Source organism: Dendropsophus ebraccatus, chromosome 15, assembly GCF_027789765.1.
Source record: "Dendropsophus ebraccatus isolate aDenEbr1 chromosome 15, aDenEbr1.pat, whole genome shotgun sequence".
NCBI lineage: Eukaryota > Metazoa > Chordata > Amphibia > Anura > Hylidae > Dendropsophus > Dendropsophus ebraccatus.
The window spans coordinates 8,618,150-8,645,264 of record NC_091468.1 but is presented as its reverse complement, the minus strand read 5'-3'; the positions used below and the strand labels follow the sequence as shown (position 1 = coordinate 8,645,264).

General features: G+C 42.5%; 1 protein-coding gene across 2 annotated transcripts in view; it reads left to right on the top strand.

Moving 5' to 3' along the window:
- Positions 1-26,149, top strand: part of MARK1 (microtubule affinity regulating kinase 1) — a 99,827-nt gene extending 73,678 nt beyond the window's left edge. The window contains exons 13-18 of one of the 2 annotated variants that reach the window (XM_069955494.1): positions 942-1,135; positions 2,279-2,379; positions 11,234-11,386; positions 12,474-12,728; positions 14,533-14,577; positions 18,345-26,149. In XM_069955494.1, coding sequence (XP_069811595.1) covers positions 942-1,135; positions 2,279-2,379; positions 11,234-11,386; positions 12,474-12,728; positions 14,533-14,577; positions 18,345-18,699 — 1,103 coding nt within the window. In that variant the 3' untranslated portion in view covers positions 18,700-26,149. The remainder of the gene's footprint in view (positions 1-941; positions 1,136-2,278; positions 2,380-11,233; positions 11,387-12,473; positions 12,729-14,532; positions 14,578-18,344) is intronic. The other variant, XM_069955495.1, reaches the window with a different exon arrangement.
- The last annotated feature ends 966 nt before the right edge of the window (positions 26,150-27,115 follow it).

Sequence of the window (27,115 nt, the reverse complement as noted above, 5' to 3'; positions counted from 1 at the left end):
TACATTGCCTTAAAGGGGTTATCCAGTACTACAAAAACATGGCCACTTTCTTTCACAGACAACACGACTCTTGTCTCCAGTTTAGGTGCGGTTTGCAATTAAGCTCCATTCTCTTTAATGGAACTGAGCAGCAAAACCCCGCCTAAGCTGGAGACAAGAGTGGGGCTGTCTCTGAAAGAAAGTGGCCATGTTTTTGTAGCACTGGATAACCCCTTAACCCCTTGAATCAGGTCAGTGCAGAACTACCACAATACAAAAATATTTAAAAAGAAGGTGATTATGGGCGCCCTCTGCTGTGAGAATGTGGTATTACTTGATGCCTATACAAGTCTCAGTCTACACTGTAGGCCTGGCATTCTGTTCATGAACCAGGAAGCTCAGGATGAACATTGCCATAGGCCCCATTTTTTTGGATTGGAATAAGCTGCGGATAAGTAGGGTTAAGTTAGGAAGCAATGCCGCATCTGAAAATGTAATGTAATGGAGACTGAAAGGACTGAGCAATGTGGTGCAGCGTGGGTGATGGCAGCCGCATCCATTAGAGGGATCGATACTAAATCTTTTCCCTTGCAGTGAATGTTGGGACAGGGTCAGGCTGCGTTTAGTTTTTTGTAGTAAAAAAAGAAATTAAATCTTTTCTATCATCTACTTAGTTTTACTGGGATAAAATAGCTGTCACCCAGCTTTCCCAGACCCCTAAATAGTAACTCTCTGGAGTTACACAGAGGAACAGCTATGCATTTGCTGCCTGGGAAAGCAGGGTGACATCCTCTGTAGGAAGCGCAGTGGCGGCCATATTGGTTATGAGCCAGTTTTCCCTTAGTCATTGTGACTCAGAGCTAATAAGACGTCATAGAATTCACTGTCTCTGGATTTAGAGATATTATTATATGATATTATAGAGATATTAGTGATGTTCTGGTTTGTTGTGTCTTCCGCAGCCGGGCCATCCATCCCCCCATCTGTGTCATACACAAAGCGAGGACAGGCCAACAGTGTGGAAAGTGAACAGAAGGAGGATTGGGATAAAAATGGCTCCCGCAAACTCAGCAGCGCCACCGTGGGCTCTAAAGGGGAAGTGACTGCAAGTCCGCTGGTGGGTCCGGAGAGGAAGAAATCCACAACTGGGACGAGTGTAAGATACAGAGTCTATCTATCTATCTATCTATCTATCTATCTATCTATCTATCTATCTATCTATCTATCTATCTCCTATCTATCTATCTATCTATCTCCTATCTATCTATCTTTCTATCTATCTCCTATCTATCTATCTATCTATCTATCTATCTATCTATCTCCTATCTATCTATCTATCTATCTATCTATCTATCTATCTATCTATCTATCTATCTCCTATCTATCTATCTCCTATCTATCTATCTCCTATCTATCTATCTATCTATCTATCTATCTATCTATCTCCTATCTATCTATCTCCTATCTATCTATCTATCTATCTATCTATCTATCTATCTATCTCCTATCTATCTATCTATCTATCTATCTATCTATCTATCTATCTATCTATCTCCTATCTATCTATCTATCTATCTATCTATCTATCTATCTACAAAAATACAAGTTGCTGCAGGCACACGGTAAATGGTGAGGCGGGTGCCTGCGGTCGTCCCCGGGGACCAACAGTGAAGGCAAGATACAGTAGAAAAATGACCGTAGCACTCCAAATGCGGTGAAAAAAAAGTGGGTTTGTTTATTAGCCCATGAAACACAGTGCTTGAAAAATGCTCTCATTGTCAGAGCTGAAACGTTTGCACTGTGTTTCATGGGCTAATAAACAAACCCACTTTTTTTTCACCGCATTTGGAATGCTACGGTCATTTTTCTACTCTATCTATCTATCTATCTATCTATCTATCTATCTATCTCCTATCTATCTCCTATCTATCTATCTATCTATCTATCTATCTATCTATCTATCTCCTATCTATCTCCTATCTATCTATCTCCTATCTATCTATCTATCTATCTATCTATCTATCTATCTATCTATCTATCTATCTATCTCCTATTTATCTATCTCCTATCTATCTATCTATCTATCTCCTACCTATCTATCTATTATCTATCTATCTATCTATCTATCTATCTATCTATCTATCTATCTATCTATCTATCTATCTATCTATCTCCTACCTATCTACCTATCTATTATCTATCTATCTACCTATCTATCTATTATCTATCTATCCATCTATCTAAGTAATGTCTGTATAGCCTGTGGATCACTCACCCCACGTCTCTTCTGCCCTTACAGAACAGCCTGTTTCCTGGCACCGGGATGACGAGGAGAAACACTTACGTTTGTGAACGCACTACTGATAGACTGAATGCTGTACAGAACGGGAAAGATAGCAGGTGAGCAGCTGTCAGAAACCTTCCCTCCTCCATGTTTATGAAGCAGGAGGCTCAGGATGAGCAGTGCTGTGGCATCCTCACAGATGGAGTCAGGCATGGTAAGAGAGGAGGTGTGATCCTCATGGGTTATGGCAGTGCCTGCTGCAGTGTGTGGGGGCTGCGGGACTACAATCCTCCATACATCTGTGATGCAGTGACAGTGAGGATCTATCAGGCGGAGGAATTCTCTGACTCTTCCTGTCATATGGCGTCTGAAAATAGCAGCAATTATACAGTTACTCATAGATAATCACTGGTCTCCACCGCCGATAATGAAAGACTCTTCTGATCATGACACATATCACTGATACATCACATAGGAGAGACTTCTGTTCTTATATGAAGAGTCTATCTATCTATCTCCTATCTATCTCCTATCTCTATCTATCTATCTATCTATCTATCTATCTATCTATCTATCTATCTATCTATCTATCTATCTCCTATCTATCTATCTATCTATCTATCTATCTATCTATCTATCTATCTGAAGTAGATTCAATGGCACTCCCAAATAGATGCAAAAATCAGTGTTTATTCCAGTGTCCAAAAATAAGTTGTCACAGCACAGCAATAGGCAACGTTTCTGTGGCCTCACGCCACCATTTTCAAGCCAGTATAAGTGAGCACATCACACATTTAAATACAGGTGGGGAGCACCCTATTGGTGCAAACCACTGTCAATCAAAGTGATTAAAAAAATGCATTCAGGTGTCCAGAGTGGAGGAATAGTGTTACATACAAAAAAAGGCAAAATACAAAAGTGACTCTATATGCTTCTATAAACATTATTTGATCCCAAAAATAACCGCATAGTGCATTTGTTATTGTATTAGAGTGTAATATATACATATATTGAAATACAGGTGAAAAACAAATACATTTAACTCTATCATTAAAAACTTCTTGTGTTATCCAAATTTTCAAAAGAAAAAGTCCATTTCCAATATGGCACATAGTCCATAAAAATCGCCTGAAAAGAAAAATAGTATGTTGCGTCATTGTAAAGGAGCCACTTCGGATCTGCACTGGCCGCTAGAGCATCCATGGTTACCAAAAAAGCGTCCCGGTCTCCAAAGGTCAGCTGACATCAGAGGTTAACCCCTTTCATCCAGACAGGTATGCAGTTAGCGTCCACAATAATTAGCTACCATAGCAGGTAGCATGATTTACAGGAGTAAGTCGCCTCGCAACCGCTCTACAGCGGAATGGAACCCATCCCGCCGGAGCCTGTTGGTCAGCAACAAGGGCCTGACAGGCCGCTTCAAAGACAAAAAAAATTATAATAGCTAATACCGCTGCGTCCGGATTGTAGCTTTCCAGGAGACGGGTGAGAGGCAACCTGCAGCTCATGTCATGCGGTCCAGGCTTCAGTTCCGTCTGTGTTCCAATGAGATCTAAAAGAATACAGAATAAGTATTAATAATGTTGCAAAATAAATATTATGAAAACAAAGTGTGATTGCTCACTATTCACATGGATCACTAATCAGATATAGGGAAGGGAAGTTTATCTTGACATATGTTTGGTTGTTTTATACTCTATATTTAAGCCATGTATCCCAAGAGCATCGGTCTTGAAAATCCACTCCAGTTCCCTGCGTTTCAGAAGTAGCTGTCTGTCTCCACCTCTGTTTGGCATTTCTACTCTGTCAACAACCATATACCTTATGTCCCATTCCGTGTGCCCTTTCTCAGTGAAATGCTTTGATACGGGGAGATCCATTCTCTTTTTTCTAATGGTATACCGATGCTGGTTCAATCTTGTTTTCAGATCCCAAGATGTCTCCCCCACATAAATCAGGCCACACGGACACCAGAGTATATATATGACCCAGTCTGATGAGCATGTGAGATAACACTTGATTTTGTAAGCCTGCTGCGTAATAGGATGTACAAATTCTGGACCTTTTTTCATTAATTTGCAGTTGATACAGTTTAGGCAAGGGAAGGACCCTGTGTTCCTGCGACCCAAATAAGTTTGTCTCTCGCTGCGTTCCTTAATCATTATGTTTTTAACAAGTTGGTCCTTCAGGTTTCTCCCCCTACGATAAGACATCAGGGGAGGAACCTGAAATTCTGTAACCTGTTTATGTGTATTCCTGATGATGTGCCAATGCTTGTTCAGAATCGAAGATATTCTGGGCGACCAATCTGAATACGTCGATACAAATGGAATTCTTTTGAGTTTAGTGTCAGCAACTTTGCTCTCCAATAATGTGCCTCGCTCAATGGCATCAATGTCCCTTCTGCATGTATGAAGGGTGTTGTGAGGGAAACCCCTATCCATAAAATCCTGGGTCATTTTTGAAAGTGTTCTATGGAGATTAGTTTCTTTATCAATGATCCGTTTGGCTCTCAACATCTGGCTCTTGGGGAGGCTCCTTACCATCTGTCTTGGGTGGCAGCTATCATACCTGAGGATATTGTTACAGTCAGTTGGTTTGATGAAAATATCAGTAACTAATTTACATCCCTCTCTGATGATTAATACATCCAAATAATTGATCATGTGATAATCACACTGCATGGTGAATTTAATTGTAGGGTTAATCGTGTTTAGATAGTTGACAAATGCCACCAATTGTGGCATGTCCCCCTGCCACACCATGAAGACGTCATCTATGAATCGCTTCCATAACCCAACATGTTGGAAATGGGGCGACCCATAGATGACCGTCTCCTCAAGGTGCGCAACAACAATGTTGGCATAGGTTGGTGCATAATTGGCACCCATCCCAACTCCACGTGTCTGTAAATACATATTGTTCTCAAACATGAAGTAATTATTATTTAAAGCAATGTCCAAGAGTTGAAGTACAAAATCCCCCTCCTTGGGTTTCAGGCTTAACCCCCTCAATTTAGTAGCCACTGCATCTCTACCCAACTCATTTTCTATCGAGGTGTACAGACTCACTATATCTAGTGTCACTAGTATACACGGGTCAGGTATATTGAGGTCCCTGATTTCACAAAGGAAATGTGTCGTGTCACGTAGATAAGATTTGGTGTTCGTGGATAAGGGTCTCAATACCCTGTCCAAAAATATGGAAATGTGGCTAAGAACCGAGTCTCTACCTGAAACTATCGGTCGCCCCGGGGGGCGCAGTGGATCTTTATGTAGTTTAGGTAAAAAGTATATTACTGGCATTTTGGGGTGTTCAACCACCAAAAAGTCAGCAAGTTTCTCATCAATAATACCTTGTAATAGTCCCTCCTGTACTACCTGCCCAATTTGTTTGTTAATTTTAAATTTAGGATCACTCTGAAGAGGTGTGTAAACTGCTGCATCGTTTAACTGTCTATACGCCTCTTGCAAATATGCTTGCTTGTCCAAAATCACAATAGCTCCGCCCTTGTCGGCCGGTTTGATGATAATATGAGGATTTTGGGTGAGATCTTGTAAAGCAGCCATATCTGAAAGGGAAAGGCCAACAGGCTCCGGCGGGATGGGTTCCATTCCGCTGTAGAGCGGTTGCGAGGCGACTTATTCCTGTAAATCATGCTACCTGCTATGGTAGCTAATTATTGTGGACGCTAACTGCATACCTGTCTGGATGAAAGGGGTTAACCTCTGATGTCAGCTGACCTTTGGAGACCGGGACGCTTTTTTGGTAACCATGGATGCTCTACCGGCCAGTGCAGTTCCGAAGTGGCTCCTTTACAATGACGCAACATACTATTTTTCTTTTCAGGCGATTTTTATGGACTATGTGCCATATTGGAAATGGACTTTTTCTTTTGAAAATTTGGATAACACAAGAAGTTTTTAATGATAGAGTTAAATGTATTTGTTTTTCACCTGTATTTCAATATATGTATATATTACACTCTAATACAATAACAAATGCACTATGCGGTTATTTTTGGGATCAAATAATGTTTATAGAAGCATATAGAGTCACTTTTGTATTTTGCCTTTTTTTGTATGTAACACTATTCCTCCACTCTGGACACCTGAATGCATTTTTTTTAATCACTTTGATTGACAGTGGTTTGCACCAATAGGGTGCTCCCCACCTGTATTTAAATGTGTGATGTGCTCACTTATACTGGCTTGAAAATGGTGGCGTGAGGCCACAGAAACGTTGCCTATTGCTGTGCTGTGACAACTTATTTTTGGACACTGGAATAAACACTGATTTTTGCATCTATTTGGGAGTGCCATTGAATCTACTTCAGATATATTAGGAAGTCCGTGGTTGGGACTACAACAGGCACCCGTTCACACTACTGGCAGTGCTGCTGAAATAACATACATATCTATCTATCTATCTATCTATCTATCTATCTATCTATCTATCTATCTATCTATCTCCTATCTATCTATCTATCTATCTATCTATCTCCTATCTATCTATCTATCTATCTATCTCCTATCTATCTATCTCCTATCTATCTATCTATCTATCTATCTATCTATCTATCTATCTATCTATCTATCTATCTCCTATCTATCTCCTATCTATCTATCTCCTATCTATCTATTATCTATCTATCTATCTATTTATCTATCTATTTCCTATCTATCGGTCTATCTACCTCCTATCTTCTATCTATATCTTATCCATTAATCTATCAATCTATTTTGTATCAGTCTGTCCGTCTATCTATCTATCTCCTATCTATCTATCTCCTATCTATCTATCTATCTATCTATCTCTCTCCTATCTATCTATTTCCTATCTATCTATCTATCTATCTATCTATCTCCTATCTATCTATCTATCTATCTCCTATCTATCTATCTATCTATCTATCTATCTATCTCCTATCTATCTATCTATCTATCTATCTATCTCCTATCTATCTATCTCCTATCTATCTATCTATCTATCTATCTATCTATCTATCTATCTGTCATCTATCTCTTTATATATATCTATATCATAAAAGTGAAAGTCTGTCTGTCTGTCTCATATAGACTTCCAAATGCCTGAACCGTTTGACCACATTTGGCCCACATATACATTGGGTGCCCGGGAAGGTTAGAGCGAAGGTCCCATTCCTGCCAGATGTACAGGAGGGGGAGGGGGAGAGCACCCCATAGAAATGAATGGGAGAATCTCCACACTGCACACACAGGTGATATAATTAGCACTGCAGATCCCCAGCAGTAATCGCAGTTGGAAGCCTTAGCAACCAATAGGATTACTACTTTCATTTTCATAGGGAGCTGGAATCTGATTGGTTGCTAGGGCAGCTGCCACACAACAAATCCAAAGAAATAAATGGTAGACTCCCTACTCCAACTATACAGTACAGTTAAACACGAAAGGTTATGTGTGAGATCAACTGATAGAAAGTCTAACGAGGTAAACCTGTAATTCTCCTATACCCTAGGAGGGGAAAGTGACTATTGAAAAAGAAGGGTGACAGGTCCTCAAGGAAGACTGTATAGTTGTACAATGGTATAAAACATAAGGTTTATTTACTATATAAATCGTCGTCTATAATAAATACATGATAAACTCATATGTCATAGAAAAATTGAGAAAGCAGTTTATATGTTGCAAATAGACAGAAAAAAGGAAAAGGCATAAAATCCTAAAAGGATAGAACAAATAGTTATAGAGCCAATAAACCTCGGGGTGATCAGCCACACGAGGTATTGGAAAATGTAAAAATATATAAAAAATATATATAAAAAATAATAGCCGTAAAAGTGGATTGTTATAAATCTGCGCAGGTGATATATGTACAGAACATAGAGCCCGTTGGTGAGCGCGTCTTTTGAGGTTGTAAGCTCTGCAATGTGCAGCAAAAAGTCATTCATCGGATAATAGCCGGCTTCTTAGAAGAAAGTTAAGACAGTTGTTTAGTGTAGCTCGGCCCGATTACTCAATCAAATCTTACTGGATGTGGTAAGTTAGTGGTGCTGTATGCACCGCTCACCCGTCTGGCGGCTTTGGAATCTCCTTGCGGTGTCAGGCCGATGGAGTATCCTGGTATAAGCTGCTGTCGGTGCGTGATGTTTCTGGTTGCTGTCAGCACTTCAGGCGCTCACGTGCGCAATGAGTAGAAGCTCCTTTTGTAATGGAGAAAACCTGCGCATGCGTATTGTGCTTTGTTGGCCGCCCGACCTCGTGGGTATTTTTGGCAGTAAGTCCACTTGTGCGGCAAAAAAGATTAATCAAAAATTAGCCATATAAGTGTAAATCAAGCTGGACGCGTTTCAAAGTCTCCCTAGACTTTTTCCTCAGCAGCAAGTTAGTAGTAGTCTACTAACTTGCTGCTGAGGAAAAAGTCTAGGGAGACTTTTGTCTTCATGTATTTATTATAGACGACGATTTATATTTATATACCATTTTACACCTATACAGTCTTCCTTGAGGACCTGTCACCCTTCTTTTTCAATATACAGTACAGTTGTACAGGACACTACAGGTACAGTATACAGGACCCCAAAACTCTACACTACAGGTATACAGGACCTCCACCAACTCGATACTACAGGTATACAGGACCCCAAACTATACACTACAGGTGTACAGGACCCCAAAATTATACACTACAGGTATACAGGACCTATATATTACAGGTATACAGGACCCCAAAACTATACACTACAGGTATACAGGACCTCCACCAACTATATACTACAGGTATACAGGACCTCAAAACTATACACTACAGGTATACAAGACCTCCACCAACTATATACTACAGGTATACAGTACCCCAAACTATCAACTACAGGTATACAAGACCTCCACCAACTATACACTACAGGTATACAGGACCTCCACCAACTATATACTACAGGTGTACAGGACGCCAAAACTTTACACTACATGTATACAGGACCTTCACTAACTATATACTACAAGTTTACAGGACCCCAAACTATACACTACAGGTATACAGGACCCCAAAACTATACAATACAGGTATGCAGGACCTCCACCAACTCTATACTACAGGTATACAGTACCCCGAACTATCAACTACAGGTATCCAAGACCTCCACCAACTATACACTACAGGTATACAGGACCTCCACCAACTATACACTACAGGTATATAGGACCCCCCACCACCACCACCACCAACTCTACACTACAGGTATACAGGACCCACAAACAATACACTACAGGTATACAGCACCTCCAAAAACAATACACTACAGGTATACAGGACCCCCAACTCTACACTACAGGTATACAGGACCCCCCAACGATACACTATAGGTATACAGCATCTCCACCAACTATACACTACAGGTATACAGGACCCCCCAAATTATACAGTGCAGGTATACAGGGCCCCCCAACTCTACACTAAAGGTATACATGACCTCCACCAACTATACACTACAGGTATACAGGATCCCCAAACTATACACTACAGGTATACAGGACCCCCCAAACTATACACTACAGGTATACAGGAACCCCCAACTATACACTAAAGGTATACATGACCTCCACCAACTATACACTACAGGTATACAGGACCTCCTCAACTATACCCTACAGGTATACAGGAACCCCCAACTATACACTAAAGGTATACATGACCTCCACCAACTATACACTACAGGTATACAGGACCTCCTCAACTATACCCTACAGGTATACATGACCCCAAAACTTTACACTACTGGTATCCAAGACCCTCAAACTATAAGCCAATGTTGTAGATAACCAGGCTCTGTATATAACACTGCCAATGTTGTATATAACCAGGTTCTGTATATAACACTGCCAATGTTGTGTATAATCAGGCTGTATATAACACTGCCAATGTTGTATATAACCAGGCTCTTTATACAGTCTGATCACATGACATCTCAGTTTGGCTATTAGGTATTTAGGATGTTTAAAGATTTTAGTTTATTTCTAATGTGCATAAGCTACAATTTATATAAACAGTGCAGAACTGTCGGGTATATAAGGATATATAGGGCTCCTGGCGATTTCCCCTTAAACAAAAAAACAAGGGTAAAGATTGGCCTCCTGGGCACTCTTGGAACAAATCTAATTAACACACTGACACTTTATACCCGGGCAGCGCCGGGTACATTTTCTAGTATGTATTATCTATCTATCTATCTATCTATCTATTTATTTATTATCTATCTATTTCATGTGAAGACTTAATTGGAAACCCATGGTCATTCTTACATACAGTCATCAGCCATAACATTAAAGGGGTCCTCTGGTACCAGAATATTACTGATAGCTCTGACATCTTTTGTATGATTCACCCCTGAGAGGAAGCTGTGGAGTCCTTTCATCCTTTCCTTTCTGGTGTTGTATTGTGCCCATCTCTCCTTTCCATATCGTTCTCTTTTGTCTCAGCAGGAGTAACTGGATCTTGTCTCTGAGCTCAAGCCCCACCCCCTAAATGATGTCACCACCCCTGCCCATGACCCTGTAGCTTACATCACCATCTCCCTGTCATATATACAGATACATATATATCTTTACTGGGACATTTGGGGAAGAATAAGGTGTGATTACAGCATGCTGCCTTGTGCCGAATGATGCTACAGGAGCAGACGGGACGAATACAGCAGGTGCTGCAACTTCACTGACTGAGAAAGTCTGCTGTTTACTGCAATGTTCTGCAGCAGCTCTGGCAGGAACGCTGTGGAAGAGGAGTAAGTGGGTTTGGAGAGCTGAGGGAAAGTAGTGCATTCTGGGAATTGTAATACTGAGCAACTGCTCAGCCAGGAAGCACAGAACCAAGACCCAAAACTAATGATTGTGTGATGGTTTCCGATATCTTCCTGCTGTATGCTTCTGCAGCCTGTAGGCAAAACTATGGAAGGCTGTGCATTGAGGATGATGGGAGTCATGATTGTTTTGCAGCTTAACAGAGATGTCTGCGGGCAGCACATCATCTACAGGCTCCGCAGTCCCCACCACCCGGCCCCGCCACCAGAAGTCAATGTCAGCCTCAGGACATCCCATTAAAGTCACCTTACCTACTATCAAAGACGGTACAGAAGGCTTCCGGCCAAGGTATGTGCCCTCCGAAGATACTGTGATGATGTATAAGGGTTCAGTGAAGAAAGCAGCCATGTTTTAAGCCCTTTTAAAGGGGAAGTGTCATCAGACAGTTGATTTTGTTTTTTACAAATTTTCCATGTTACTATTTATTTATCTATTCAGATGATTTCCCAGCAGTCTCCTCCTTATCCTTACAGACAGCAGTACAGTAATGGGTGAGCCCAGTATATGGATAAGACAAGGTAGCTGAAGTTCAGAGGTCAACCTAACACCCCCCCCTCCCCCGGTAGAATGATCTCTTTAAAGGTCACAGATCATGCCCAGAAACCTTCCTCATTCAGATTCTGTGTATTGTTGCCTATAGTTCACGGGCCCTTGCTGTTAACCAAATCTCTTAACTGCTGTTGAACAACTCGGGCAATAAGCCAGCCCCTATAATAATCTATAGAAAAGAAATAAGAATTACAATTAGGAAAAAGGACATTACAGTATTTTAAGTGCGGTGCCCCTCCCCTTTAAGCTCTTCGGTATATTGTAAAGACTGAGACCAGATGAGCAGTATGTCTGCGGTATATTGTAGAGACTGAGGCCAGATGAGCAGTCTGTGTGCGGTATATTGTAGAGACTGAGACCAGATGAGCCGTAGATGTGCGACACATTGTAGAGACATAGACCAGATGAGCAGTAGATGTGCGGTATATTGTAGAGACTGAGACCAGATGAGCAGTAGATGTGCGACACATTGTAGAGACATAGACCAGATGAGCAGTAGATGTGCGGTATATTGTAGAGACATAGACCAGATGAGCAGTAGATGTGCGGTATATTGTAGAGACTGAGACCAGATGAGCAGTATGTCTGCGGTATATTGTACAGACTGAGACCAGATGAGCAGTATGTCTGCGGTATATTGTACAGACTGAGGCCAGATGAGCAGTATGTCTGCGGTATATTGTACAGACTGAGGCCAGATGAGCAGTATGTCTGCGGTATATTGTACAGACTTAGGATAGATGAGCAGTAGATGTGCAGTATATTGTACAGACTGAGGACACAATTTCTATGCATTTCTAAAAGATTTCCCCCCCAATTTTTACAGCAGCGCAAACCAGAGAGTACCGGCTACGTCCCCCTCTGCTCACAGTATTAGTACAAGTACCCCAGACCGGACCCGGTTTCCACGTGGGAGCACCAGTCGGAGCACTTTCCATGGAGAGCAGCTCAGGGATCGTCGCACTGCTACGTATAACGGACCACCGGCATCACCGGCCCATGAGACCACCCAGTTCTCACATACCAGGAGAGGGACGTCCACCGGTATTATCAGCAAGATTACCTCCAAGTTTGTACGAAGGTAAATAGCTAATAATGGAGTCATTCCAGCGTATGGATAGTGTACATAGAGGCCGCCATTATGGGGGAGGAGCCATAACATTATGATGTCATAATGTAAAATCCTCCAAACTAAAACGGGTGATAAAGTGGCCGCCTCCATACTGTAGCTTTAGTTGTGTTTGCCATAGTGAAGTCTTGGACTAATATAAACAACCAAAAATATGGCGGCAATTGACCTGATTCTTCTGTGACGGACTGTATCTACACTATAAATTCTGTACATACATCCGACATATCCTGGTTCTTCTATCATAACCCTCATCTGCACAACGTTTTATAGTTTATATACAGAAGTTTTTGTATATTTGTGTATATGTTGTATTACTTATTCTGTACTGATCCTGAGTGACCCCACCAGCAGAATAGTGAGTGCAGCTCTGGAGTATAATACAGGATGTAACAGGATCAGTAATGTAATGTATGTACACTGTGACATCACCAGCAGAATAGTGAGTGCAGCTCCGGAGTATAATACAGGATGTAACAGGATCAATAATATAATGTATGTACACAGTGACCTAACCAGCAGAATAATGAGTGCAGCGCCATAGTATAAGGGTCCTATTCCACGGAGCGATAATCGGCCGATTATCGCTCCGTGAAATAGAGAATACGATCAGCTGATAATTGTCATCGGCTGATCGTTTATTTAGGTTCAAACCTAAAATCATCGGGCACCTACCGCGCATCTCTATTTGGAATAGCGATGCGCAGCAGGCAACCAACAATCTCACAAACACCATACTTTACCTACACATGTTGCAGGACTTCTCCTGCGCTCCTTGATCCTCCAGGTCCCGCGCAGCAGCAGCTTCGGAGCGGCCTGTCTTATCTGACAGACCGCTCAGCCAATCACTGACCAGGACCGCCGCAGCCAGTGATTGGCTGAGCGGTATGTCAGCTAAGACAGGCCGCTCTGAAGCTGCTGCTGCGTGCGGGACCAGGAGGAAGAAGGAGCGCAGGAGAAGTCCTGCAACATGTGTAGGTAAAGTATGGTGTTTAAACAAGGGCTGCAAGGACATCGGTAGTGATGTCCCTGCAGCCCTTTCTAAACGATTATCGGGCCGTGAAATAGGCCCAGTAAAGAGCGCCGATCTAGCAGATTGGCGCTCGGTTACATTATTGATCGGGCCCCATCAGCCTGTGGAATAGGACCCTAACACAGGATCCGTAATTTAATGTATGTACACAGTGACTCCACCAGCAGAATAGTGAGTGCAGCTCTTGTGTATACTCCAGGATGTAACTCAGGATCAGTACAGGATCAGTAATGTATGTACACAGTGACCCCACCAGCAGAATAGTGAGTGCAGCTCTGGAGTATAATACAGAATACGTATTGTATAGTTATTCAGTTCTGTATATACGTTAATTCTGTATATAAACTGTACAAATATATGTGTAGATTTCACATTGTGCTGCATGTATGTGACATATCACCATATACTGGGACGTTGCTGCATCTTGGAGGGAGGATTTCTGCCATAAATCACCAGCTGGTAACTCAAAACAGCCGAGTGGGGTCTTTTCTGGTACGGGCACATGATCCCTGTAAGAGTTTGCTGTCGGTTTTCAGCAGCAGATCTCACCCTAGTAACGTCTCGGCCCCAGTAATTTCTTGGCCCGATGTTAATTCGGCCGTTGCAGTCCAAGCCTTGGCTATTGCTGGTTGCCTGAGGGTGTGATGTTCCTCTAGCACGTGACATCTTTATTCTACATGTTTTTGGCTCATCATTTAATCTGAACCTTGACTTTGTTTTGAGGGATCCGAGTGAAGTTGAAGCGAGCGGCAGAACAGACACCTCAAGGTGAGGAGCCGCCATCTTTCCCTCCGCCTCTGGGCTGCTATTCTGCAGTGTCCGTCTTGTTTTCTTCTCTCTTTGCTGTGCTTATTCGCTGCCTTGAGAACATGGCCGAGCTTCTCTCTTCTTTTTGAACCTTTTATTAGCTTTAAAGGTGCAATTCCTCCAAGGGCAGGATGGGGATCTGATTTACCACATGACATGGGGCTAATTTATATAGCATGGGTAGGAAAATGGGTTATTCCCCTGTGCACCTTCTGTGCAACTTTATTTTTTTGACTAAAGTTAATTTTCTTCCACTTAAATATTACAAGATATCTGGCTTGTTTGTCAGTCTGTTTCTGATATGCATATACCCTGCCATTCTTTTACAGCATATACAAAATTGCTGTATGGCTTGCACCCTCTGTGCAACCCAGCCTGACACTTTTTGGAAGACATATTTTTGTTTAATATTTGAAAAAGGTTATGGCTTCCCAGCCATCCTCTGTGCAACTTTTTTAAAAGTTTATTGAAGTTTTTAATTTCTTTATTACTACCAGGTACAGCCACAATACACAAGTACACAACAGTATGCTGGTGTCCGTAAGTGGGCCTCGGCATGTCCTGTTTTATAGCAATAAAGGTTATATGTACAGTAATACCTTATGAAAAAGGAAAACTGCATCTCTAACCAGTCCAAAAACTTTACCTTAAAGGGGTATTCCCATCTGAACTTATAAAGGTATACTTGTAGTACAACCTTCCGGCCCTGCACCTGGCGCAAAAATCTACACCTGCTCTGAAGCAGGTGAAGATTTTTGCATTGTTTACACCTGTTTCCGGGCGTAAACCTGCATAAATCAGACAAAGGGAGAGGCCACGCCTCCTTCTCACCTTGCCACGCCCCCTCTGCCCGCCCATCAGACGGATATGGCAGGCATTCATCACGAAAAAGGGGCGAATCGGCCCCTTTGTTGTAACTTATGCCAGAGGCGCACAATGATATATATTTTACTATATCGCTCTGATCACTGCTTTTAGAGTAGAGTGGTGGTCAGAAACCTAGACAATGAACAGTGGGAGGGAAAGAGCAGCATATCAGGAGAAGGAGAATTATTTTATCTGTATGAATATGTAACGTGACCAGGCCTACAAGTTTTACTGTGTTAGTTGAGATGGGAGTACCCCATAAATTATATGTCCACCCTTGAAGAATATTTTGTAAAGCTACAGTTTTTTCTGCTGACACATTTCTGTGTATATGTTGATAGCATTGAGCTAAATGAAATATTCTGGCTGTATGTAGCCACCACTAGAGGGAGCATACTGCTTATACATTGAATTTAAAGGAGAATTCCGGCAAAGATAAAAAGAATCTTGTTCAGGCAGAGAGTGGGGGAACATAATAAAGTATACTTACCTGTCCTTTTGTCCCCACAGTGCTGCATCACCGACTCTCTGACACCCGCCAGAACTCATTTCCCCCCAGCTTCCTGCTGTGTCATGACTCGGGTGAAAGTACTCAACCCAGCTGATGGATTGCCTGCTCAGCCAGTCAGTGACTGCAGCAGTGTCCTGCCCCATTCACTGACTGTCTGAATGGGCAATCCATCAGCTGGGCCAGGACATGACAGGAGGAAGAGCTGGAGGAGGCAGGTTGAACGGGCAATCCATCAGCTGGGCCGGGACGTGGCTGGAGGAGGCAGGCTGAGCGGGAAATTCATCAGCTGGGCCGGGACATGACAGGAGGGAGAGCTGGAGGAGGCAGGCTGAGCGGGCAATCCATCAGCTGGGCCAGGATGTAGCAGGAGGGAGAGCTGGAGGAGCCAGGCTAAGCAGGCAATCCATCAGCTGGGCCAGGATGTAATAGGAGGGAGAGCTGGAGGAGGCAGGCTGAGCGGGAATCCATCAGCTGGGCCGGGACGTAACAGGAGCGAGAGCTGGAGGAGGCAGGCTGAGCGGGCAATCTATTAGCTGGGCCGGGACGTAGCAGAAGGGAGAGCAGAAGGAGGCTGGTGGGTGTCAGGGAGCGGTAATACGGTGCTGTGGGGACACAGGGACAGGTAAGTATACTTTCTTTACTATGTCCCCCCCCCCCCTGCCTGCACAGGATTTTTTCTATTTTCGCCAGACTTCTCCTTTATTACTATACCTGTATTCAGCAACATGACGGAAGTGCGCAATCTGCAGTCGAATAAAGTAATGGTTAAAGGGGCTGAATAAATTTATAAAAAGACTGATATATTTTTTTAATTATATAAGCTGAGAGCAGATAATATTTTTACACTCTGCCCGCTGCGTGGTTATTTGTGGAGCAGGAGCTTGTACACGGAAAGTTGTGACAATTTTTTTTCTGTTACTTTTGCTGTTAGAACACAAGGGATTGCACCTTTACGAGTAGGATTTGTGTTCGATACAGAAAACCTTTCTCCATTTTGTATTTAAACACAAATTCCCTCTCAGTCTGTTCTGCTCAGAATGGCTCTTAAAGGGACAGTGACGACTAAAAACAGCTCCATGTAGTAACCAAAAAGATAATTGTTAGATTGTAGATCATTAGCGATGTTTTTGGAAATCCCCATTTGAGTTCTAATTAAATTTATTAAATTAAATTAATTATTCAGCTATTTTCAACAAAAATTTTTAAAAATGGAGTTGTTTTTGGGCAATTTGTTCCATTTTACCATGACATATTGCAAGTGCATTTGAAATTAAATCATTTAACCGCCTGTTGTGTTGTAAAACTGGATCCGATGTTGTTATGTAGATGATGTAGACTGTTTTTTTTTTACTAACATGTAGTATATTGTAAACTATGCAATTTAAAGGGACACTAAAATGTAAAAAATAAAAAAAAATAAAAATTACTACTTCTGTCCCTAATATTCCCCCTCTCTCCCTAGAGTTGATTTTGTCCCCTCTTACAGTCCAAAGAGCTAACATTACAAATATAAATGGACTCTATATGTGTTACAGGAGGCATCCATTTTATCTTCCCTATTCCGTGGTGCTTACTGTGTATGAAACAGTAAGTTTGGGGAAAGGGTGTAGCTTGATTTTTTTTTATTTATTTTTTGCTGTAAAAGAGACTGCTGCAAAACCCAGTAAGCTAAACCCCACCCCTTCATCTAGGTCCGCCCCCAATTAGTTTACCGGTCAGAAATTATTGGAGCCAAAGGTTTAAACCTCACTTTTTATCTTGTTGAAAGTCTGGTAGGTTAACAGGTAAGTGTCTGCTTTGCGTCTTTTTTTTTATAGATTTTATTCTAGGTTTAGTGTCCCTTTAAATAATCTTTAAAGTATCAGCTTGATGTATAACTGTGCTGTATATACTATAATTGTTACTTTATGGGAGTAGGTGCTGTTTCATAAGGTCAGTTCTGCCCACTCGTGGATGAACCTAAATCACCATTATCAAGGCTGCATCTGATGTGTTGTGCGCCAGAGCTGCATTCACAGTTCTTCAGACCTCAGAGCTGAAATCTCCCAACATTCATTGACTTCCTTTGGTGATTTGCATTCTGTAAAGTCGAATCAAACCAGGAAGTATACAGTAATCAGAAAAAGTAACTGCCCCTGTGTTCCAGGAGCTGAGCTCTACAGGGTGTATTTTTTGTAGACAGTTTCCTGTCAGTTGATTTAAAAAACAAACAAAAAACAAATAAACTGGAGTACCCCTTTAACTTTGCATGAGGATCCACAAGTTTTAAGGAGGGGTCTAACAACCTGGATGTTTGTCTATAGAGGTCTTGTAAAGTTGTATGATATTACTGTATGCTCTTCCTCCTCAGGAGCACCTCTGGGGAGCCAAGAGAGAGCCAAAAAGAAGACTCCAAGGATTCCAAGCCCCGCTCTCTGCGCTTCACCTGGAGCATGAAGACCACTAGTTCCATGGACCCCAATGACATGATGAGGGAGATCCGCAAGGTCTTGGATGCCAACAACTGCGATTACGAGCAGAAGGAGCGATTCCTGCTGTTCTGCGTGCACGGCGACGCCCGGCAGGACAGTCTGGTACAGTGGGAAATGGAGGTGTGTAAACTTCCCCGCCTGTCCCTCAATGGAGTGCGCTTCAAGAGAATATCCGGGACCTCCATCGCCTTCAAGAACATTGCGTCCAAGATCGCAAACGAACTCAAACTGTGAAAATCTCAGTTTCCGGGGAGGGACGGGGAGAATCATCCCAACATCTGAATGTACCGCTGGAAAGTGCGCTGCCCGGGAGCAGGATCGGGCTTCTCCACCAGTAACGGGCATTACGTCACTACGCCTTCCCCCCATTACCGTACACATAAGGCCCTTACTGCAATAAAGTTATACAGAATTCTCCCACCAATTGTACATTCTGAAATCTCCGCATCCCTCCTACCGTAGAGGATGGTCCGGCCTCGTGTACAGCGAAGCCCAGAGAACATTCGCCACCCGCCGCTCCGTGTGGATAGAATTGTATAATAGACAATTGAATGCTTTACCACAAAGCAGATCTTGTATAGCTGGGTTTAGTTTTCTGTACAGACGTCTCCGTTCAGTGTTTTGTTCAGAGAACCGCGTTCTTCCTTATTGTTTCGATGATCAAATGATCCATATTTGATTTTTATCTTTTAATTTTTTGGGCGTAAACCCCCACAATGACAGAGAAAACAGGGTTAATCCTCACGACTACAAGACGAGACTCCATTAGAGTATTCTATCGATTAGTACTGCCTCGTTCTTGGCAGTGACCCCCGTCAGGCTATGACGCCACCCTTTAAACCCCAAAGATGTGTACAGTATATGAGACGTTCCTGGCAGTGTTTTAGAGAGCGATATAGACAATTATCATTACAGTGTTAAAGGAGATTAAGAAATTCTATGTAAAACCCAGAGAATATTTTTTATTTCAATCAAGATTATTAATAATTTCTTCGTCTCTAGAACGGGAGGTCCTTACGTCTACTCCTCGCCATCCTAATGCTGCTCTGCTTCGTCTGGTTGAGAGTTAGGGATATAAATTGTCCCCCCCTTATCATGTGTTACTTTCACTTCCGTTACTTCAAAAAAAAAAATCTAAAACTTTTTACTAACTTTAACCCTTTAACTCTTGAACTTTTTTTCCCCCAAATATTTTTGGAAGCGTACTTTCAGCAATGCCTATGACTCCGATAATCCCTCATTAGACAATATACTGGTACACAGTTGGTATCATAGACCGGCCTGGTGCAGTGACATAACCATTAGGAGAATGTAAACAGCTGGGAGCCCACATAGGTGTTTACTGAAACCTCATGTCTGTAAGAGACCAATCTGCCCCCTAGTGGTGAAGCGTTGTCTGCATAAATGGGGGGGGGGGTGTCATCCTCTAATTACCGTACATAGGAATAGTTTATCCTGTAATATAATGTGTGACGTTTACACATTGTAATGGTCTCTAATGTGAGTTATTGCAAGTTTCATTGGCTGCTTCAAGGGGAGGGGGTGCTGTTTAATGTTCAGACACTGAAGATCCAAGCATCAAAAAGTGGTGACCATAGGGCTCGCAGTGTCAACATGAACTCCAGATTACAGTTCATTACGTTTTTGGACACTCCCGAGCTTATAAAATACAGAATGAGTTATTGGTTTCCCTTTTTATTACATTATACAGTTCCATGCAGAACCTTGGTTGTGATGCCGCCAGGGCTTACTGTGGGTGGGATTACTAATGGGAAGCACTGCAGTTCATATAATTCCTCTCCCTTTACTTATTACAGCTGCTTGCATGCCCCTCTGTTACAGTGTGTCAGGGAGCGCTGTAATTACTCCATCTGCTCTGTTGATCACTGACTTATGTGCTGCCCAGCATGTGAAACACAATCCCTTGGGGTGAATCAGAGTGCAATGGAGATAAAGAGGTGCACAGTGTGTGAAATTCTGTAGTCCAGGAAGGGTAAAAGAAGGGATGAACACACATTTAGAGCACTGACACGTGAATGGGAGATAAACCTGAGGAGCAATAGTCATACATCTGCATGTGAGTTTGGGTTATGGCGGCCTCTCATAGTCACTACATTACATTGACCACTTTTACATTATTTTTACATACTGGAAAACTCTTATAATAAGTATCCATTGCATATCTGATAGTCAGGGACGCACAGCAGGGGCCTCAGGGGGGGTTTGCCCGTCTGCCCCTGTGTATCCTGGTGGATATGATAATACACTGGAGCTTGAACCTGAGCCGGCATCCTGATCCTCCAGATGTTTTGTCCTTTGGTTTTTAATCTGCCGTCACCTCTAGGCACAATGCCTGATGGGAATCTTCTATCATGTAGTTTAGTTGTCTGTACATAGAAGTAATTGCTTAATGTGAGATATTGGACCACCATTACGGTCCTCTATCTTTGCTCACAAATTGTTATATTTGATCCGTAATACTTATCAGCAGTCTAGATTTAACTAGGAAAACCGTGCAGACCTGTAATAGGGATGTCTTTGGGGGCCTTCTGAGCTAGTAGCAGGGGTGGGGCTTAAAGTGTCTCTTGAAATGTTTTGAAATGTCCTAGAAACATTGCAAATGTTTTGATTGGTCTGCACGTTCAGATCCCCACCGACCCCATTTTGGAATTGACCAGAACATACAGTACAGAGTGTGAGCACATGTGGCAGGAGACTTACCAAGAAGTGCAGTAGCTGCCATTGATGAAGCTAATGTAGAGTGATTTTAAAAAAAAAGATAAAGTAGTAACCTGATTAGTTGGACTAGGCGAATGCTCCAGTTTTCATTTGTTCCAGTTCCGATAAGGTTATGTCAGGATGGACCATCAATATCTCATCCGTGGGTGTTGACATCCGGCACTTTCCCCCGATTCATTGACGTGAATGGGAGCTGAGTTGCAGTAACCTGGCTCGGCCACTACACAATGAACGGAGCTCTCTGCTTCCGACCTTGTTTGTTGTGCATTTGCCTGAGCCAAACAGCTGAGCCAATGGATTCCATCAAGTGCCGCTTGAGTCCGTTGTAACACAATGAGGCTCTACATACAATACAACCCCTGGCACGAGGAGTTTACCACCTAATCAACTTAATAAAAAATATTTTTTCCCAATTATATAGTTTACTTCAATCATGGCCTATGATTTATTTATTTTTTTAGCTCATGTCCTTTGTATATGAATTTTTTTGTTGGTTTTACAGATCATTTGATGTAATTTGTGTCACTAGATGATCACAGTTGACGGCTGTTTATGTCGCTATATACTGTATTCTGTGGTTGTTATATAGAGGCAGCCGTTATTGTAAGCCATACCACTATTCAGGTGGGTAAAGCATTAGGGCATTTTCCGGTAATAGGAGATTGTTTCCACCCGATCTAGGAACCTCCTGTTCCTTCCATTGGAACAGCAAGTTTAACGTTGGGTCCTTTCTTGGCCTAAATTGTCCGAATCTAATAAATCAGCTTTGGTCTTGTCTCAAAAGACTTGCTTGTTTTCAAAGTGTCCCGACTTCCCAGAAGGTCAGGTATGACACTCAGAGGTCTCACAGACATCAGTATCTCCTAGTTCTTAGTATCTCCTACAACCCATCCTCTTCTAGACCTCAGTGTCTCCTAGACCCCATCCTTTTCTAGACCTCAGTATCTCCTAAAACCCATCCTCTTCTAGACCTCAGTACCTCCTACAACCGATCCTATTCTAGACCTCAGTATCTCCTAGACCCCATCCTCTTCTAGACCTCAGTATCTCCTAAAACCTATCTTCTCCAAGACCTCAGTGTCTCCTAGATCCTATCCTCTTCTAGACCTCAGTACCTCCTACAACCCATCATCTTCTAGACCTCAGTGTCTCCTAGACCCCATCCTCTTCTAGACCTCAGTATCTCCTAGACCCCATCCTCTTCTAGACCTCAGTATCTCCTAGACCCCATCCTCTCCTAGACCTGTGTCTCTTACAACCCATTCTCTTCTAGACCTCAGTATCTCCTAGACCCCATCCTCTCCTAGACCTCAGTACCTCCTAGACCCCAGTATCTCCTAGACCCCATCCTCTTCTAGACCTCAGTATCTCTTGGGGTACTATTACACCAATCGATTTTTTGACGACTAACGATTAATGATAAACGATCTCAAACGACCGCTATGGCAAACGACCCGAAATCGATCGGCCAATTACAAGGAGCGATTATCATTACTTATGATCGTTCTTGCGGTTGTTTTGTCATCGCTATTGCATACGTTTTAGCTATGACTTCTTATGACACCAAATGATTTGTGAACGATCAAGCGATAAAAATAGGTTAAAATTCTATCAAACGACCAACGATTTCTTGTTGGTCGTTTAATTGTTGTCTGCTATTACAGAAAACGATTATTGTTTAAATCCGAACGATCTAATGATTTTTCGAACGATAATCGTCCCATGTAATACGGCTCTTAGACCCCATGCTCTCCTAGACCTCAGTACGTCCTAAAACCCAACCTCTCCTAGACCTCAGTATCTCCTAGACCCCAGTATCTCATAAACCCCATCCTCTCCTAAACCTTAAGGCCCTATTCCACCGAACGATTATCTTTCATAAACTCGCTCCAACGACCCCTCGTTAACGATCACTAAACGATATTTTTTTAGCGAATGATAACACATAACACACGTGGGAACGTGAATGATATATGTAGTGTAACAATAATTTTGCGGTCGTTACATGGTCGTTTAAAACGTTCGCCAGGGTGATCGTGACCATACGACACACCTACTTTTTTTTAAACCTTTATACGAACGACTGAAAGATTTCTAATTTTACGAACCGATTAGCGAATTATCTTTAAAAGACCGTTTTTTTTCTCGACATGCTGAAAAAACATTTTGAATCACAATATAACGATTTCGCCTTTGTCGTTCGCTCGTTTACACCAATTACACGAAGTGATTATCGTTAACAAATGGTCGTTGGAGCGAGTTTATAAACCATAATTGTTCTGTGGAATAGGGCCTTTAGTGTCTCCTAAACCCCATCCTCTTCCAGACCTCAGTATCTCCTACACTCCAGTATCTCATAAACCCCATCCTCTCCCAGACCTCAATGAATGTCTCCTAGATCCCAGTATCTCCTAGACCCCTTCCTCTCCTAGACCTCAGTGTCTCCTAGACTGCGTCCTCTCCCAGACCTCAGTATCTCCTAGACCCCTTCCTCTCCTAGACCTCAGTGTCTCCTAGACTGCGTCCTCTCCCAGACCTCAGTGTCTCCTAGACCCCATCCTCTTCTAGACCTCAGTGTCTCCTAGACCCCATCCTCTTCTAGACCTCAGTGTCTCCTAGACCCCATCCTCTCCCAGACCTCAGTGTCTCCTAGACCCCATCCTCTCCCAGACCTCAGTGTCTCCTAGACCCCATCCTCTCCCAGACCTCAGTGTCTCCTAGACCCCTTCCTCTCCCAGACCTCAGCGTCTACTAGACCTCTTCCTCTCCCAGACCTCAGTGTCTCCTAGACCCCTTCCTCTCCCAGACCTCAGTGTCTCCTAGACCCCATCCTCTTCTAGACCTCAGTGTCTCCTAGATCCCATCCTCTCCCAGACCTCAGTGTCTCCTAGACCCCATCCTCTTCTAGACCTCAGTGGCTCCTAGACCCCTTCCTCTCCCAGACCTCAGTGTCTCCTAGACCTCTTCCTCTCCCAGACCTCAGTGTCTCCTAGACCTCTTCCTCTCCCAGACCTCAGTGTCTCCTAGACCCCATCCTCTCCCAGACCTCAGTGTCTCCTAGACCCCTTCCTCTCCCAGACCTCAGTGTCTCATAGACCCCTTCCTCTTCTAGACCTCAGTATCTCCTAGACCCCTTCCTCTCCCAGACCTCAGTATCTCCTAGACCCCTTCCTCTCCCAGACCTCAGTATCTCCTAGACCCCTTCCTCTCCCAGACCTCAGTATCTCCTAGACCCCTTCCTCTCCCAGACCTCAGTATCTCCTAGACCCCTTCCTCTCCCAGACCTCAGTATCTCCTAGACCCCTTCCTCTCCTAGACCTCAGTATCTCCTAGACCCCTTCCTCTCCCAGACCTCAGTATCTCCTAGACCCCTTCCTCTCCCAGACCTCAGTATCTCCTAGACCCCTTCCTCTCCCAGACCTCAGTATCTCCTAGACCCCTTCCTCTCCCAGACCTCAGTATCTCCTACACTCCAGTATTTCCTAGATCTTGAGGTGTCATATCTGACTTTTTGGGGCAATCAGTGCACTTTGATATCAGAGCAAATTTTTGAACATTAAATGAGTCGCCTGGTTCATTAGATTCTAATTCGGACCAGTTTATCATAGACTCCAACTGCCCATCACATTACCGTTGACTAATAGCCAACTAAATGTGAATTTTGGGTCCTTTAGGAACTGAATTCTATGCTCTGCTCATCCAAATAGACCTACAAATAAGCTTAGCTCCTTCATCCTTTTTTCCCATAAAGCATTGCCTGAAAACTAATTACCCCTGCCTGAGCAGGTATTGAAACCCAAGCAAGTCTATGACTATGCAGATGTAGAACTCCCTGAATCCTAATAGGTACAAATATGGGGTCCCCAAGAGACGACCCAGCCATGCATGGTGATCAGCTGCTCCTTAGTCAGGTCCTATGCTATGGCGGTAAAGTTTGTGGCTCAGTCTTAGTGAATGGGTGCGACTATTGCATGACGGCTTTTACTGGGCACGGATACACATAGATAGTGCCTGTGTAGGGAAGATGTCTCCCTAATAGTGGTAAAGACGTGTACTTGTGTACGTGTCCTTGTTTCCCCCCATGAACCACCCCTGCATAGGAAATAAAAGTATATTCCCATTAAGTTTCTCATAGATCCTTCCATAATCCAGTGTCTACATTTTTGGTTAATGCTGCTGCTTTTCAATCAAGAGGCTTCCTCCATAGGAAAGAACATGATCTCCGCTAGCTTAAGAACTAGGGCCGATCTGAACTGATTAGAAAGTGGGCAGATCCTGTGAGCGTTTACCAAGCCTTATGGCGTGGTGTTTTTGGTGGTCAGCCCCCCCTAAAATTGACAAACACAAAAGATATCAGGATAGCGTCACTAATAGTGGTACAACTTTCTGACCTTTGGCCAACACCTATGACCTGTGTATGAACAGCTTCAAGTAACGGGTTGGTTAGGCGCACACCGCTTGCTGTTACCTCTGTCTGTTTTTGCATTTTCCTGAATTTTGTCGTGGCCCACGACCATGGCCGCCCTCCACTCAGTCTGTACAAGGTCCACTTTAAGCTGTTTCACTGGATCGCTGAATATGTATATCTGCAAATATATAGTATGTATAATGTTTTTTTTTTTTTTTGTTCTACGAGGAATTGGAGCAAAATTGACCTCTTTGATATTTTTTTTATTTTTTTCGGCAGCCAGAATTTACAGTCGCTTCGCATGTCACTGTGGCAGTGAAAGAGTTTATTTATTGCCCCCAGGCAGGGCCTGCGAGGGTCCTTTTTTTTTTTTTTGTGTTCACGTGGGGATTTCTTTAGTCACGCCTATGTGATCGTAAAAAACTTCTGATATCATCGCTGACATCACCTATCAGATCCCTGACCTCTCCACTTTCCTTCTATCCACCCCTCCATATTTATTCCAGCTTGTAATGTACCGCTTTTCAACTTGGCAATCGCCTAAAATATAAATATATATATATAAATATATTAATTTTTTTTTTTTTTTTTTTTTTTTTGGGGGGGGGGGGGGGGGGGGGGAATTAGTAAAAACAAATAAAAAAAATTAAAAAGAGAAACCACTAGTGCTGGTACATTTTAATACATGTTATTTTGTACTGAACTAACCTTTTAGAGGTTGATTGTGCAATGTTATTTAATGTTGTATTGATTGTAACCAATATTTCGGGCTCAGCCCCCCCATCTGCACACGCTCGTAACGAGAACGGTCCGTCAGAAAGCTGTTGAAATTTTTTTTTTCCTTAAATAAAACACAAAAAACTAACAAAAAAAACCCACAACTGAAGCTGTGAGCAAATTTAAATTTACGAATTTTACCATGTTTTGTGTTTTTATTTCTATTTTTTTTTATTATTATTATATTTTTGTTTTTGTAGTTGCCATCAATTTTCTGCAATGGCTTCCTGGTTGAAATGGACTTTAAACAAGTACTGTACTGTGTGACGTAGCTTTATTTTATTTTGTAATGTTTCAATCTAAAATGGACGTGTATTGTTGCCTTAGAAAAAAAAAAGGGTGATTTGAAAACAAACAAACAAAAAAAAGTCTAGCCCCCTTTTATCTAGTGACATTTTAATGCAAGATATTCACATTCTGGTGCACTCTATTAAAAATCTACTTGAACAGTTCTCGTAATACGTGTTTTGTCACTTCCTGTCCGGGGGGTAAAGGTCGCTATAGATGTTGGCTGCTTGCTTGGCTGGGGGTGCTATATGGGTCACTTAATGGATGCAAAAGGGCAGATACTTAAAGGGTTAGTTCAGCTAAAATTCTAATCAGCTCGTGCCAGAAAGGAACAGATTTTTTTTATAATTTACGTCTGTTAAAAAATGTCAAGTTTTTCAGTACTTATCAGTTGCTGTATGTCCTGCAGGAAGTGGTGTATTCTTTCCAGTCTGACAG